Source organism: Plasmodium gaboni, chromosome 14 (genome assembly GCF_001602025.1).
Source record: "Plasmodium gaboni strain SY75 chromosome 14, whole genome shotgun sequence".
In the NCBI taxonomy this organism is placed as follows: Eukaryota; Apicomplexa; class Aconoidasida; order Haemosporida; family Plasmodiidae; genus Plasmodium; species Plasmodium gaboni.
The window spans coordinates 2841363-2859848 of NC_031494.1; the positions used below are offsets into that span (position 1 = coordinate 2841363).

Sequence of the window (18486 nt, forward strand, 5' to 3'; positions counted from 1 at the left end):
ATTCTTCTTCTAATTTTTTTCTTTTCATTAATTCTTCTTTGTAATAATAATAATTTTGAATTCTTTCTTTTTCTGTTGTATCTCCTGTATTTATTTCTTTATCAATTTGCTCAATTTCTGATTTTATATCATCTCTTAGTTTATTAATATAAAACATAATACTTGTATCGAAAGTGATAATTTTTTTATTATACATTTGGTATAGGTTATTAAAAATATGTGAATCCATTAATTTTAAAGTTTTTATAGCCATATATAATTCGAATAATGATATGATACTATGAAACATATTTTCATTAAACATTTCTGATGAAAAAATATCTAAAGAATAATTAAGAATATCACTATTATTATATTTATTATTATTATTATTATTATTATTATTATGTTCTTTTTGAGTAAAGGAATTATCTTTGGGAGACATTTTAATATTTTTCTCTTTTTCATTATTTTTAGATATATTTTCATCTATATTATAGTCTATAATATTTTGATCGTTTATATTGTTTATATGCTCAGAAGATTCTTTTTCATTGTGCTCATTTATAAGATGGTTGATATTGTGATTTTCATTTTTATCATCCTCCTTTGTACTATCTACATTTATATTATCTATATTTATATTATCCATATTTATATTATCTACATTTATATCATTTATAGAAGTAATATCTCCTTTTCTGTCATTATTATTTTTCCTATTTTTTATGTTTGGCATATAATTGTGTGATCCAAAACTGCGGCTGATTTTAATTTCTGTATTTTCAAAACTATTATTTTTTTCAAGTAGTTCAACATTCTCTTTTTTTTCATCATACCTATTTATTTTATTATATATTTTTTTTTTGGAGTAATTTTGTATATTTTGTTCATATTTTGAAGTATAATTATTTTTAGAAAATAAAGGTGTAAATATAAAGAGGTCCATATGAATATGTAATTGTTGTATATTCATAGGCAGCATAATATTATTTTTTTTGTTACATTTTTTGATCCATGATATATATACGAATGCAAATCGGATAGTAAAATCGAACCAATTTTCGTATATAAAGCAATGTGTAGAAGAATCTAAAAACTTTTCAATAATTTCCATAAGAGATGTAATAAAATATTTAATGTTTTTTTTATTTCGTTTATCAATTATATAATCTGATAATTTATTAAAGTAGTTTTTCTTCTTTTTATTAGTATTAAAAGTAATAGAAGAATTATAATTATGATTACTTATGTTGTTATGATTTATATTATCATTATTTTCATTCGCCTCCTTATTATCCTTATTATTATTATTATTATTATTATTACTATTATTATTGTTACTATTACCATTTAAATGATCATCATTTGTATCATTATTATTTTTTTCGTCACTTGTTTTATCTTTTGTTGAATCATTTACATTATCATCATTTTCATTTTCTTCATTATTGATATTGAGACAGAATTTATTTTGATATGGCATCTGAAATAATAAATCTTCGTTTTGCTCATCATACCAAATAGAAGCCACATTATGTACATTAACAGGTAACACATTTTTTTTAATAAATAATATATCATTTTTATTGTCTTCAACCTGTGTATGCATATTATTATTATTATTATTATTATTATCATTATTTTTATTTGCATCTTTGAGGATACCCTTATTTAATTTCAGATTATATCGTTTTATAATATTTTCAATTGGTTCAAATTTTACGTGATCTTTTGAATTATTATTTTTATTCAAATCTTTGTCTTTATTTTGATTGGCATTTGAAATATTTTTCTTTTGATTTTTATTAAGGAAATATTTAATTTTGTTCATGACTTTATAATATATTTTATAATTTTTATTTTTTATATTTTCTGGATCATATCCAATAGTTTGAATATTAACTATATTTTCTTTTTTTATAAAATGAATAGATAGTGTAAATTCTTTAACTATATGATGAATCATATAAATGTGATAAGCATATATAACAAATATAGGAAATATAAAAAATTTTTCATATGTCCAATAAAAACTGCCCCAAATAATTAAAGGGAAAAATATATTTAATACATTTCCGATATTTAATGATTTATTAAGTATATTAAATGATCTCTTATCATATGGATTTGATAAAATTTCTAGAATAGCAAACGTAATTAATATTAATGTAAGAAAAACAATATAATAAAATTCATAATATATATTAAAACATATTAAAAATATGATTAGAATATGTTTTAATAAAATTATTAATTCAAATATTATTTTTCCTTTTCTATAACCTGTTAATAAATTTGATGTTAATAAATCGAACAAATTCAATCTTTTTCTTTTTGAATATAAATATAATAAAAGGATCCATAGGCATATATAAAAAGAAACCATTGCAATCGTTACAATTAAACCTGTTAAAAATAATTTAGACGATAAACTACATTTCTGTGTAATAAGATATGTTAAATAAAAATCTTCTTTTTGTGATTTATATTTTATAGGTGTACAATATGTTAATTGTATAAGTTCTAAAAGTATGTATGGTATCGATAATATCATTATTAATATATAACAAGGAAGTGTATCATTTAAAAATGTTCCTATATTTTTAACCCAGTTATCATTTTTTTTAAATATGAAATGCCATAATCCAAAGATTTTTTTTTCTTCATATATATATTGAATAGTTTTATTTAAGAATATATTATACCACTCTTTATTTTTAATATGTTTTAATTCATAATTTATGTTATTTGTTATATTTTTGTTTGTGTTTATATTGGATTCTTTATTTTTTACATTATTATAGGTATCATTCGATAAAATATTTGCATCATTTTTCTTAATATTTTCTATAGATGTTTTTTTCTTTATATCAAATATTTTTTTGTTACTTTTCTTATTTTGATCTTGGCTGTTTAGTTCCAAATTGTTTAGTATGGTAGTAATGCTTGAGCATTTTTCAAAATGGTTTATCTGTTCATCTTTATAATTAATGTTATCCTTATTAAAATTATTATTATATTCATCATTATTATTATTATCATTATTTATTTTTTTAGTGCTGTTCTTGTCCTTTATGTTTTTTTTATTTTTTTTATTTTTTTTTTCTTCATTTTGATTTTCATTTTCTTCAAAACTATCAGAGTTATTATTTGCATAGTTTTTATTTGCCACATCATGAATATTATCTATAAAATCCTTTTTATATAACATATTCAACTCAGGAATAGTACACAATAGTTGTTCGAATATAATTATATTCTTTTTGTAAAAAATAAATTTGTATATATGTATTAGGGCAAACAATAAGATTGTTATAAATATAGAATCAAATATAGGAGTAAAAATATTCATATATTTTTGTATATACCAGATTTCATTATATGACAAATTAATATGTAACGAATTAAGAAGACATTGTACCCTTATGTAATAAGCAAAAATTTTCATATGATATGAAAAAGCTGTTTTATATAGATACCAATATTTCGAAATAAATGAATTCATGTTAGGAATAAAAAATCCGTAAGCTATAAAAGTAAAAGAGCAATTTAACCATATTCTCATTAATATTCCACTAACATGTAATTTATTTAAAATATTACCATTAAGGGCACATATAAATATAACAATTATATAATATAATAATTTTAATAATATGATATGTAATATTTCATAGAAGAAATTTTGACACTTTTTGCATTTAGATTTAAAATAAGACATATCATAATTTTTTGAACAGTTATTACATTGATATCCAGTAGATCCATCTGAGCACAAATTTATTAAGGTACCAAGGCATCTGTTTGGAATAGTACATGGATGTATATCTGGTAGTCTTTCAAATTTTCTATTTTGTATTTGTAATTCTTTAGCTTCCTGAACGTATTTATTAAAAATATCCACAACATTTTCTATATTATTATCATTTGTTGAATCATTAGACTTATCATTACTTTGTATAAAGGAAATAACATTATTATTTGATCGAATTGTAGAAGGTGAGGACAATTTTTTAAATGTATAATCTTCATAACTAGATAATTCAATAATATCATTATTGTAATTATTTTCACGTATATTATCCTTGTGCAATAAGTTTGAGATATTATTATTATTATTATTATTATTATTATTATTATTATTGTTATTGTTATTATTGTTGTTGTTGTTGCTGTTATGGTTTCCTTTTAGATTATTTGTTTTGATATTATCTATTATTTTATTTTTTGGTACAAATTTATTTCCTTTTTCTTCTTTATATTTACTCTTTTCTTTCATTTTTTCCACAAATTCATCATTAAGGTAAAATTTGTTCCCTTTTTCTAAAAAGAAATAATTTCCCTTCTGTATATTTTTTTGAATAAATAAGAGCAATTTATGATAAGGATAGACATAATGTGAAATTGCATTATCATCTAATGGGTCCCATAATTTAGTTGGATTTGTTTTTTCTCGGTATACTGCATAATATCCATATTTAGGAAAGGGTGTTTCATGATCTATTACATTTATATTATTATATGATCTATCATTTAATAGTTTTAGATATATATATATGTTAAATCCTCTATTACATATAGCTCCTACAGGACAAACTTTACAACTGTTCACTTTTATATAGCTCTTACTATTATTATTGTTGTTGTCATTTTCATCATCCGTAGATACAAGATAATAATTATTTTTACAAAAGCATTGATTTTCATAAGATGACCCAACAAAAGTAGTAGAAAATGGAGGACAAGCACCTGAACAACTATTGTCATATTCATTTTCTTTGAATGTGTTAGGTGGGCAAGGGAAACATTCCACATTTTTATTTTGTGTGGTTCTTAAAACTTTTCCATGTATACACAAACAATTATTTATTGAATTTCTTTCTTTAATTATATTTGGAATACCTAATCCCTTTGGACATTTTTTTGGTAAGGTATGAAATTTACCTTTAATAATTTTATTATTAAAAGTGATATCAGTTTCTAAACCTCCTTCACAATAATGGTTTTCCAAAGTACATGGTTTACATACACCTATAGTTTGTTCTAATAAGTTGTTCATATAATCATTATGATTATCATTTTCTTTATTCAAACTAATTTTGATTATTTTCGTTTTATAAACTATATCATGGTTGTAAATATTATTAATATTAAAAATATTTATATTTTTATTTTCATCTTTATTTACATTTTTAACTTTATTTTCATTTTCATGTTGAGATTCCTGTTTTATGGGTATAACAAAATACTGATCGCTAATATTTTTTTGCTGAATATTTTCCGTACGTATAAAATTTCCCAAGGTATCAAATGTCAGATAATTTCCAGATGTGCAAGAGCAATCCTTAATACTTGTTGATCCTCTATGTGTTGTTGAAAATGATAAAGGACAATTATCACATTTATTATTACCTGTTGAATTTTTATAAGTTCCTCTATCACATAAAGAACATCTATAAGATGTAACTCCTACATAGGAATATCCTTTTAAACATAAGCATTTATTTACATCTGTTGATATTGGTATTGTGGTTATAGAATTAATAGGACATGATATCATATATGGAGTATTATTACCTGGACAAAATTTCCCTATTACACATTCTACTAGTTTATAATGTTTATAAAGTAAATATTTAGGATCTCTATCAATTGAACAAGTATAAATAATATCTGATTTATTTTTCATAATGAAATTTGTATATGTTAATGTACTTTTAATATTTATTTGATTTTCTATATGTTCATTTAAATAAGAATCTAAGTTATAGGAAGAATAATCATACATATTCTGGAAATAAAATTGTTTACATTTAAAATATCCAAGTATAATTTTCTTATTATTTTTTAAGATTATTTGAGTATATTCTACTTGTTTCCTTGAAAATTCAATACCTCTACAATATATATTATTTTTACAACTGTCTATACATTCTTGTAAATTTGTTTTATACGTAATAGTGAAATGTGGGTTTTTTTTTAAATGAAGGTTTATATGGCAAGTAATTTTTAACATTCTATCCATATTAAAATTATAATGTTCTTCAATATTTCTTAAGAGTATCATATAAATATAGAACAATGAAGTTTTTTTGATAAATCCTAAATGTTCCAAGTATTGTATATTATAAATATTTTCTGTATTTTTATTTTGTAAATTATTCGAAGGGTTGTATGTATTCCGCACTGTATTATAAAAATGATTTTCCTTTGTTTTGTTATTATTACTATTACTATTATTATTACTATTATTATTACTATTATTATTATTATTATTATTATTATTACTATTACTATTATTATTACTATTATTATTATTTGTTTTATTTTCTGTGTTATAAAAAAATTTTGAATATTGCTTGTTTAAAAAAAAATTATATACATCTTCATGAAATATTTTATTATTCTTTTCAAAATAATTATATATTCTATTTTCTGTGTTTATATCAAATTTATATCTTAAATAGTCTATATTAATATTTTTAAACATATAAATGAAATATCCTTTTTTTGGTAAGCATTGTAATATAGATGTTGCTCCTTGATTTAAAGTATATGTATATAATGGGCATGGAAAACAGGAATCATCAGATATAATATGTTTAAAGAAATTTTGTGGACATGGTTGACATGTAATATTATTATCATATGCATTTCTTCTTTCATTTAATATACCATATCCACGTTTACATGAACAATCAAAAATAGAAGATGCATTTATTTTATTTACAACTGAATTTTTAGGACATGCTTTTGGCGTGTGATTAAATCCTTCACAATATTTGTTAGTACATGAAACACATTTTTGTTTTTTCATATAATATCCACTATCACAATATATACATTTTTTTGGTTTAGGAATATCTATTTCGACAGCAAATTTGGCTGTATTTAAATAATCATAATTATTAATATTATTATTAAATGTATGATATATATTATTAATATTTATATAGTTTGTAAAATTTTTTTCTATATTTGTGGTTTTATGAAAATAAGCATATTTCATTATATCTCCTTGTAATGATAAATCTTCATCATAATTATATATATTATTAATTAGTCCATAATTATGTATATTATTAGGAAGTATAAATAAATTTTTATAATTTTCTTCATGAAAATAAATTGGATCACATAAAGAACAATAAATTGGTTTGCCTACAATTTTTGCTATAGAAGCACAATAAACACAATTATTATTTTTATTATCTGTTATATAATTTTCTTTACATTTACATTCATTTTTGTCTATAACTCCTACTTTGGATATTTTATGTTTATCACATGGTTTTATTAATTCATTTCCTGGGCAATAATAATTTGATAAGCATAAAACACATTTATCTCCTTTTCTATAATATCCTTCAATACATTTACAATCCATTTCTTTATAATTTTTTGCACCATACGTTATACTTTTTTCATTTATTGGGCAACCTTTAATACAAATAAAATTTCCAACACTTGCTTTATAATATCCAGGTTTACATTTTTCACATTTCGATGATTTATCAGAATATTCATATCCTGGGGAACATAGACAATCTGTTTTTAATTTTGATCCATTTTTTAGGGTAGAAGTATTTTGAATATATTTATGACAGTTCTCACATAATAATTTTTCGCTATTCCAAAAAGTACCTATTGGACAGCTCTCGCATGTAGATTTTGTTTTATTATATTCTTGACTAATACCGCAATAAGAATATAAATTTGTATATGTATTAATTTTATATTGAAAATGTGTTTTTGCAAATATTTTTAAGGAAAAGGTCCCAAAATAATTTAGTTTTCCTGTTATTATTCCTGATTCGTGAGATATAGACAATTTGGTTAGTTCATCAATATTTGTACATTTATTATTTGAATTTAGAAAACAAAAATATATTATATTATCACTATATTTATCTATATCAGGAATAATATACAAATTATCACTTGCATTATAATTTTTTGCAAATGTATAATTAAAAGATATACTAAAATATTGATCAAAAGAATTAAAATGATAATGATAAATTATATTTTTATAATGATTAATATTTTCACTTTGTGATGTTATTATTAATAATTTCTGTTTTATTCCTATAACATAATTTATGTGATTATGTTTATATCCTTTCCTTAGTTTAATTGCTTTGATTATTTTATATTTTTTACTATTATTTAAATCAATTATTTTTATCTCATTACTATCAATTTGGGTGACAAATGCTAAGTTATTTTTATGTTCTGTATATTCTGTTATTATACCATTGTATATGGAAAAATGTAAAGGATTTTTTAATATGTATGGATGATCATGAAAATGATATTTTTCTAATTCTTTCATTTCTTTATTTATCAGATTGTAACTAAAAAAAGTATTTTTTATAGAATCTAAAATATATAGGACATTATTTTGGATACTGATACTTAATGGGCTTTTTAAATTTATTATATAATTTATATAATCAATTTGATTATTGACAAAATGGAAAGCTTCTACTTTATTTGTATATTTTTTGATACTTGCTAGTATAAGTTCATTATAAGATGATTGATTCATAAGTTTTCCCTCAACATTTCTTTTTGTTCTTTTCTTTATAGTGGTACTTGTTAATTCTTGTTCATTTCTATCATTTAGTGTGTTTGATATATGGTTAATATTTTTAAACATTATATTATATGACGGAATATTTTTACTATTTTTTTCTTTTTTATGTATAGAATTTTTTTTATTTTGAAAAAATTGAATAAAATTATTAAAATGGTGTGTATTATGTAGGTTTTCATTTTGCATTTTTTCTCCACTAATTGTATGATAACTATGAATATATTTTTCACGACCTCTACTATTATGATTATTATTATTATTATAATTATTATTATTATAATTATTATTATCATTTTTTATGTTGTTTCCATTCGGTGTAATGCTACTTTTTGTTGAATATTTTTCTTCTCCTGAGGATCCTAATTTATTTGACCATAACCATTTAATAAAATAACTCAGAGTGTTATAATATTTTTTCTTTTCAAAATAATTATACAAACTAAATAAATTGGTAGTAATTAAATTAACCTGTTTATTTATGAATGCTTGGAAATCGCTCATTTTGTATATGTAATCTTTTGAACTGATTTTTTGATTAGGAATGTTATTTTTTGAATAATCTATATTTTTCAAATTTTTAATGGTGAATTCATTTTGCCTTAATTTTATTATATTATTATTTTGTAACTTTTTTTTTTTCACCTCATGTAATGGAATAAAATGATGATATGTTTTTTCTTTCTTTTGAATATTTTGATCTATAATTTGATTAGTTCTATGTCTATTGTAGGTATTTATATTTTGTTGTGATTCATTATCATGGTTGATAATACTTCTTTTGGTTCTTTGTTTATTATTAATAATTGGAATAGGTGTTTTATTATCTTTAGTAGATAAAATTTGTATACGTGCAATTTTATTGAGATATAAATCATTTATATATATATACATATCATCAAAATCGATGTCATATGGAAATGGTAAGTTATGTTTTGTTGAAAAAGATATATCATTATTTTTGGTATACAAAAAAATATGTGTTTTTGTTAATATAATTGTATTTTTCTTTTTATTTTTACATGATATAAGTTCATGATTTTTTATATCAGGGAATAGTTCATTTAATTTTTGATTTCCCTTCTCTATGAATATTCCTTTTTCTATTTGCAGATTAAAATAAAAGCTTCCCTTTTCTTTAATAACAATTATTTTGTTTGTATTGTCTATAATTAAGCATACATTTTTGATGACATTTTGACTATGATATTTAATGTAATATTTATTATTATTATTATTATTATTATTATCATAATTATTATTATCATGATAATCAATTTCCATTTTATTTTTATTTATATTTTCAATATCCTCATTGTCGAAAAAGAAATTCTCTTTTATAACATAATAATCTGTCATATTCAAAATACCCACATTGGAATATATATCACTATTTTTTTCATATAAACACAATTTGTAATTATTTATTTTGTTCATGGAAATTTGTAAAAAGTGTATATAATTTTCCATTTGATTATATCTTTTATGTTCTAAGAAAAATCCATTTTTATTCATATTTTTATAACAAGTATTATGAAAATCTATTATATATAATATATATTCTTTTTTGTTCTTTTTTTGTATATTTGATCCATATATTTTTAAATCAAATGGATGATTAATTAGTTGTATATAAATGTGATTTCTAAAAAATCCTGTATCATAATAAATTTCATTTTGGTTATCATTTCTTATATAATCATATTTAAATAAAATATCATTGATATTATTAAATTGTTCTAATATATCATTTTGTTTTTTTTTATTTCGTTCAAAATTTGGATGATATTTTTTAAAAATATCAATTAATTCTTGTATTTTGTTTGATTTTTTCAATCCAATTTTGTTTTCATCATTTATATCTACTTCTATATAATCATCATTATAACAACATAATATGACTTTCCTTTTCTTTGGTAGAATAAATATATTTTGTAAATTAAGACCAGTTAATAATTCTCCTTTATCTTTATAAAATATAATTTCATTGATATCTATACTTGTCATATGATACATTTTTGTTAATATAATTTTTAATTTTTTCTTTACTTGTATATTTGTATTCTTCTTATTATTATAAATTATATATGGACTCATATTATAAAAGTTCATATTATATATACTCATATTATTCTTTTTATATACATCTTTTAGATAAAAATAATTCTCAAATATGTTTGGTTTGTTCACTTTATTTTGTAACAATAATTGTAAGTTTTCATATTTTTCAATATTTTCATTTTTTGTTGAAATATCCTTTATATCTGAATCATATAAAAAACCTGATTGTGTTAAATTAAATGTATTTATTTTTTCATTATAATATGTTGTAAGTTCATTTAACTCAGACATATCCTTTGGTGCTAATAAGAAAAATGTTTTCTTCTTATAATATTCAGTATTATAACATAATATAAAAATAAATTCATTAAGATAATATGTCTTGCCTATATTTAATATATTATTCTGATTAAATGTCGAATTATGAAAATTATTATATCCAAAAAAGTAAGGCATAATAATATTTTTTTCATAATTTATATTATCACAAACATTTCTATTCAAATCGTTAAATGAGTTAATTGCAACAAATTTAATAGAATCTTTATTAAAATATATCAAATTATGTATTTCATAATTTGTTTCTAATTCATTCTGCATAATTATTGTTTTGCTATTCCAAATATTATTATGTACTAATCCTATATATAGAAAATTTTTGGTATCTTTACAATTATTATAATAAAAGCGGAAACAATAACATATTTTTATGTATTTTTCATTTGAATTTTTCATTTTGTAATTTTCAGAAATCCAAGTCCAGTTTTGGTTTATGCCTTTAGAAATATATCTTGGTTTTCCATATATTTCGATGATTTGTTCCCAGTCCAATGTGTATCTCTCATAATTATCATCCTGCACATTATCATGATGATGATGATCATCATTATTATTATTTTTATTATTATTATTATTATTATTATTTTGTTGTTGGGCCTTTTTGTTATTTCCACCATTGGTCATTTTTTCTATTTTATTTTCTATTTTTCTTATTTGAATGTGATTATTAAATAAATCAACGTTCTCATCATCTAAACAAGAGGAAGCTTGTCCCACAAATCTTACTCTATCATTTATATTTACAAACTGATTTAAGAAATGAAAGGAAAAGTTTCCATACAAATCTGTGTGTACATCTATAAATTTTGGACTGTTCAATCTGAAAAAAGCAACTTTTGTTAAATATTCATTGTCTTTACAATTATCGTTTCCACACCAACATATAATAAAACCTTGAGAAAGAAAATTAATAGTTATATTATATGATTGTTCATATTCATTAATATCTGCTTGATATTTTAAATATATTTTTTTAAAATTTAATTCTAAACATAATTTACTTAAATCTGATATTATATCAATTGGTATAACTTTAATCGATCCATTTAATATTTTGGTAGTTTCTAATTTTAGCGTAAATGGTTTTAAGAAATGTATTATTGAATTCATTTTGGGTTCTTTTAATTCAACTGTATGTACATAAAATTTCATGACTTGTGTAGAAAAATAGTTATCTGATTTACAATGTCCCTCAGTTAATTCATAACAGGAGCATACATATAAATTATAAGAACCATCTATATTTTGATATGAAGTCATATAATTATTATTATCTGTATCTAAAATGATTGTTATATCATTCCATTTATAATTAGTTATATAATTATCTAAAACTTTCTTTTCATGTTGAACTATTGTGTGTTCTATAGAACTTTCTAAAAACACATTTTCAAAATTATTATTATATAATCTACATATTTTAGAATCTCCATGTTTTTCATAAATCAAACGAATGAATAAATTATATTTCGAATAGAATTGATTTATTTCAAAGCTAAATGGAACACCTGAAATTATATCTAAAGTATTCGATTCATTAAATATTCCATAAAATATAACATTTCCAATATTATAAAAATATTTATCATCTGGATAGAATGATGCACAAATTTCATAGCGTTTAGTTATATCTATAGGTACTATATCAATTTTTAAATTATAAACTCCATCTATAAATTCCTGATGTAAATAATTTATTTCTTGTGAAACATATATACTGGATGCATTACTTTTATAAACGGTTTCATACTCATTATTACATTCTTTTGTATCATTTAATGTGTAATATATGTAGTGATGTTGTCCTAACGGTTTGTGTTCAATATTAACTTGTTCTTCATCTGAAATAATTTGTTCATTATATTGATTTTGTTGTGTGTTTGGATTCACCTTTTGTGATTCTTCTTCATTTGGATTAAAATCTTTATCGTTATTTTTATAATCATCTGTTTCGTCCTCTTTTTTTTCGTTTTTATCTGAATCTTCAACTTCATCTTTATTATCATCATCAAATTGTTGTTTTTGTTTTTGTTGTTGTTGTTGTTCTTGTTCTTGTTCTTCCTCTTCTTCTTCGTCTTCTTCTTCCACTTGTTCTTCATCTTCTTCTTCGTCTTCTTCTTCCACTTCTTCCCCTTCTTCTTCTTCTTCTTCATCATCATCGTCTTCTTCATATTCGTTTTTTTCAATATTGGTTTCTTTGACTGTAATTTTTTTGTCCATATTGATATCTTTATTCTTATTTTCTACTTTATCTTGCATATTATCTTGTTTATTATCTTGTTTATTATCTTGTTTATTATCTTGTTTATTATCTTGTTTTTTGTCTTGTTTATTATCTTGTTTATTATCTTGCTTATTATCTTGATTTTCATCTTGATTATTATCTACTATTTCACTTCCCTTTTGATCATTCCCTTGTTGTTCCTTTTTCTCTTCGATTTTTTTTGAAGTGGCGCCTTTGATATTTCCCTTATTTTTATTCCAATAAGAATCCATATGATTATTCGTTACATCTTTTTTCTCAACAGTAATTTGCGCATTGTTTGTTCTTAACCTTGTTTGTGTAGATCTTTTTATTTTGATTAGTGCGTTACATGGTATTCCAGCAAAACAAACATATTCCTTATATTCGACGGGCCCAGGTAAAAAAACAAAGACAGGGACCATATCCATTTTTAATTTTTCCAAATAATCTATAGTAAATGTAAAATCTTTTATTAAATTATCCATATTATTAAATTCATCTGTGTTACCCATTTCCTTTGTAAAATAAAATTTTTCGTTTAATTTGATATAAAAATTTTTATAATTTTCTTCCTTATCACATGAAATATTATGTTGAACAATACAAATACATAAATCATATTTTTTTGGATATTGTAAATGTTTATAGATATCTAGAATATTTTGTTCATCATTTAATTTAGATTTTAATTTCATATTTTTGATATGTTCACAATCATCATCAATTATAAAAAAGAAATCTCCAATATTATAATTTAAAATTTTGGTAAGAGAGGATTTTGATATTTCTAATATTGGATCCATTGAATATAATAAAGAAGAAACTTCTGTAATTTTAGGTCTATACATATTTAAATTATGACATATATTATTTTCATTATTTAATATATTATAACACCAGCATAGAACAAATTTCCCTTGTACAGGTAAATCATTTTTACATATTATTTTGTTATCATCTAAATATGTACAATTTTGAACATTTCTTTTAATTTCATTTAAAACAAGTTCGATTTCAGTTGATTTTAATAATTTCTTATTTTTATCTTTGTTTGTTAAAATGCATGTATTTCGATGTTTTACAATTTGTATTTTTTCATTTTCAACATTTTTAAAATATCCATGAATAATAATGTTTTCTTGATTTTCTCGTATAATATGATATTTTTGTAAAGGGGCACCAATAAAATGAAATGTTCCTACATATAATTCATGAATAAATTGTTTGAATTTTCTTGTATATATAATTTTATAAGGTCCTGGTTCTATTCCTTTTGAAATATGTTTAGGAATACTTAAAATGAGTTCTGTAATTCTTTTAGATTCATATAAATTTATTTGTTCATCTTTATTTAATTTTTTTTTTTTATTATTTCCTTCTGATTCTTTAGAATATATAATAATTCTTTGTGTCTCTGATATTTCAACAAATAATGAATAATCATAATTTAATATTGAAAATTTTTCTTTATGTGTACAATCAAGTTCCATATAACAATAAATGTCTAAAGCTTTTAATGGTCCATCAAATATAAGAATTGTTGTTAATGTGTGATTTTCCATTACTTCGTTTGAGCAATTATATATATTAATAATTTCATTTTTGATTTTTCCTTTTTTCTTTAATTTTTTATTAAATATTCGCTTTTTTCTTGCCCAGTAAATTTCTTTACTTTTTATTATATGATTATAATCATTATTAAGCACAATATTGTCTGATTCTCTTTTGTGATCATATATTATGACACCTTGATCATAATGACATTCTTTAATAAAATATATTTCATTATATTTTGTAGGATAATCATTTGGAATTTCAAATTTGATAGTATCCCATATTTCATTTTCATCTTCATTAACGTTAATAGTTTTATATAAATTGCTTTTACCGTCATCACGGTATGAATAAATAAATAAGCGTTTATATTTTTTTTTAATATTTTCAAGACTGTGTGTATTTATATTTTTCTTTTGTGCTTCATGTGTATTAGTAGCTATATTAATTTGTGTAACATTTTTTATTTTAATTTCTTCTTCAAATGGAAGAGCATAGTATAATAAGAAGAAATCACTTTTTATATGAATAATAAAATGTTGATTTCGATAATTTCCACAAATAATTATATCCTGATTAAACAAATATGAATAATTTATATGGTTAATTATATAATAAATTTTGAAATTCACTTTTGTTATTACATGAAGGTTTTCTTTATTTAATTCTTTAACGTTTTGATGAGTAATATGAATTCCTTCTTGTATATCTTTGGAATTACAAGATTTTCCTTTTTTGGCTATCCATATGTCTGATATATTATTATCTTCATTTTCAAAATTGATAGTAAAAGAACAATCCTCAAAAATTTTGCATACAAATTTTTTATTTAGTGAAGGTTGAATTTCATTTGGTATAGTAATATTTGTATACGTATTATAATCTATTAGATTATTATTATCATAACATTTTTCATGTAGTGAACACATACAAATATAATATATATGTTTATCTAAAATAATTTTATTTATTGATTCATATAATGTTGTATGATTAATAAATATATTTTTGTAAAAAGATTTTTTTTCTACACGAAAATTAACTTTAGATTGAACAAAAAAGCCTTGATCAGAATGACAGTTATGATCTTCTTTTATTGCAAATTTTAATAATTTGGTATTTAAATCATCAGCATGTATGGATATATCAGCATTAAATGTAAAATCATTTAAAGAAGAAATTTTTTTATAATTTATCAAATTTTCAATATATATTTTTCCAATATCATAATAAAAATTATATTGTTTGAGACATAATCTCATAATAATGGCCTTGAATTTTATTGTGAAATTTAATTCATCATTCTTTAATAAAAAATCATTATCTTTATTACTATTAAAATTGTTATATTCATCTGAAACTATCGATTTATCCGAACATTCATATTTTACATATGGTCCTAAATAATTATTATATTCAAAAAAAGGAGTAGAATAATTAATAACTATATTATTTATAATACTATAATGTATATTATATTCAGGTAATTTAATTAAGACTATGGAAAATAACAATAAAAAATTCCCATTATTTGAGGTACATAAATATTTTTCATCTGTTAAAGGATTATTACTAAAAAGATATAAATGTTGATTATTTTCTAGCTCTTTCATATCATAATTTGTTTCTATGATATTCCTATTTTCTTTTTTATTTACATTTTCATTATCACATTTTTCATTTGAAAATATAAACGTTTCCTTATCAATATTATTTTGAACATACTGTACATTTTCTTTTGCTGTAAAAGATTTAATAACACATGGTGTGCCAATAAAACATATGACTGGTTCATATGCTTTTAAAAAATATATTTTACCTAGCATTCTATATTTCTTCAAATTATCTTTAATACATATTTGTAAAAAATATATTTTAGGATTACTAAAATGAAAAGTATAATACCCTTCTCTTAAAACACGATCAATATTTATTAAAGGGTTGCTATCAATATTACATTGAGATTTCAAAACTAAAGTATCATCTGTTATATTAGGCATATTATTAAAATAAACGGAATTAATTATAATTGAACAAATATCGCTTTCTATGTTACAATAAAATGTGTTAGATATAAGTGTATTATTTAGATCAATGGTGTGGATAAGAAGTGATATATTATTCTTCATATTATTATTATTATTATTATTGTTATTATTATTATCCTCTTTTTTTATACAAATATAATATTCTTCCTTATTCAATTTATTAAATAGAAAAATATTTCCAATATATACTGTACAATCTATTATCTCTATATTTTGTAAAAACGATGATGATATTATTTTGTCACATTTCATATCTTCTGAAAGATTCATATCGTCTAAAAGATCAATATATGTTTTTAACTTTTCGACAATTTTCTCGTCACATTTTGTTGTATTCCCTAATTTTATCTTTTCCTTTTTATATTCTATAGTTTGGAAGGAATATAATGACGGTTCAATCTTTGAAATAGAGGAGCTAAAATGGAAAGGAAAAAGAAACAAATGAATAAATAAATAAATAAATAAATAAATAAATAAATAAATAAATAAATAAATAAAAATATATATATATTATAAGAAGCATTCGCTTTACATTACAGAAAAAAGAAAAATTTTTTCATAAATATATAAATTTTATAAAATATCAAAAAATTATTATTACACATATACAATGTTATTAATATTAATGTATACATATATATATATATTTTTATTTATTCATTTTATTTTTTTTTTTCTATATATTACCAAGCATTATTTTTATCCTTTACGTATATTGTTGTATATTCTCTTTGTACAAACAAAAATTTATTTTGAGAATTGGATTTGCTATACACCACACCAAAATTGTTATTTGGTATGTTACAATTATTTGTTTCTTTATCATTAGTAATAATATAATCATCACTTATTTCAAACTTTTGTTCATTTTTGCCTCCAAAAGGAAGCTTTAATATAGTTATATAGTCAGTTTGAAAGATCTCTACATTTATATCACCTTTCCCATTTGTATAAGTAAAATTGGTTATGCTAATATTAGCATTTATGCTTCTTAAAAAAATTAGAAAGGAAACTAAAAACGTAATATTTTTCATATAGTCTTTATATTTCATTTTTTCTTATTTACACCATTTATTTTATTTTTTTTTTTTTTACAAAGAAACGTTCTAAATATATAAATATATAAATTTATATACTTTTGTTATATATATATATATCTTAATCCATTTACTAATAAAAGGAAAAAAAAAAATAAAAAAGAAATATTTCTATATAGACAAAATGTTTCAAGTACTTTTTATCAAATTAATTGAAATATAATTAAAAAAAAAAATAATAATAAATACAAATAAAATATAATAAAATATGTTATAAGGAAATGTCTTATACATGTTCAAAATAAATTTATATGTTTTCATATACATTTCTGTAACGTTTAAGAAGAAATTAAAAAATTAAAGGACGCGTTTCCTTTTTATTTTTTTATTATTTTTTCTTTTTTTTTTTTTTATTCTGTGTAAGATATTATTTTTTATGCAAAGGATCCCTACTTTTTTTTTTTATGCTACTTATGATATAAAAAATTTTTAACTATTATAAATATAGACAATATTCATAATTTTAACAAGAATTATTTAATATATTATATAAACATTATAAAATTATTTAATATTTACAATTTTATATACCTCTTGATCTGTTCCATTTTTTAGGGCTTATAT

General features: G+C 20.7%; 1 protein-coding gene across 1 annotated transcript in view; it reads right to left on the reverse strand.

The window, feature by feature from the left end:
* The window catches only part of PGSY75_1475400 (cysteine repeat modular protein 4), a gene marked incomplete at both ends in the record, with an annotated part of 18086 nt that extends 227 nt beyond the window's left edge, over nt 1–17859 (reverse strand). The window contains 2 exons of the mRNA XM_018788430.1: nt 1–17240; nt 17513–17859. The exon at nt 1–17240 is cut by the window's left edge and continues 227 nt beyond it. Of these exons, the coding sequence (XP_018639802.1) occupies nt 1–17240; nt 17513–17859 (17587 nt within the window). The remainder of the gene's footprint in view (nt 17241–17512) is intronic.
* Nucleotides 17860–18486: the final 627 nt, after the last annotated feature.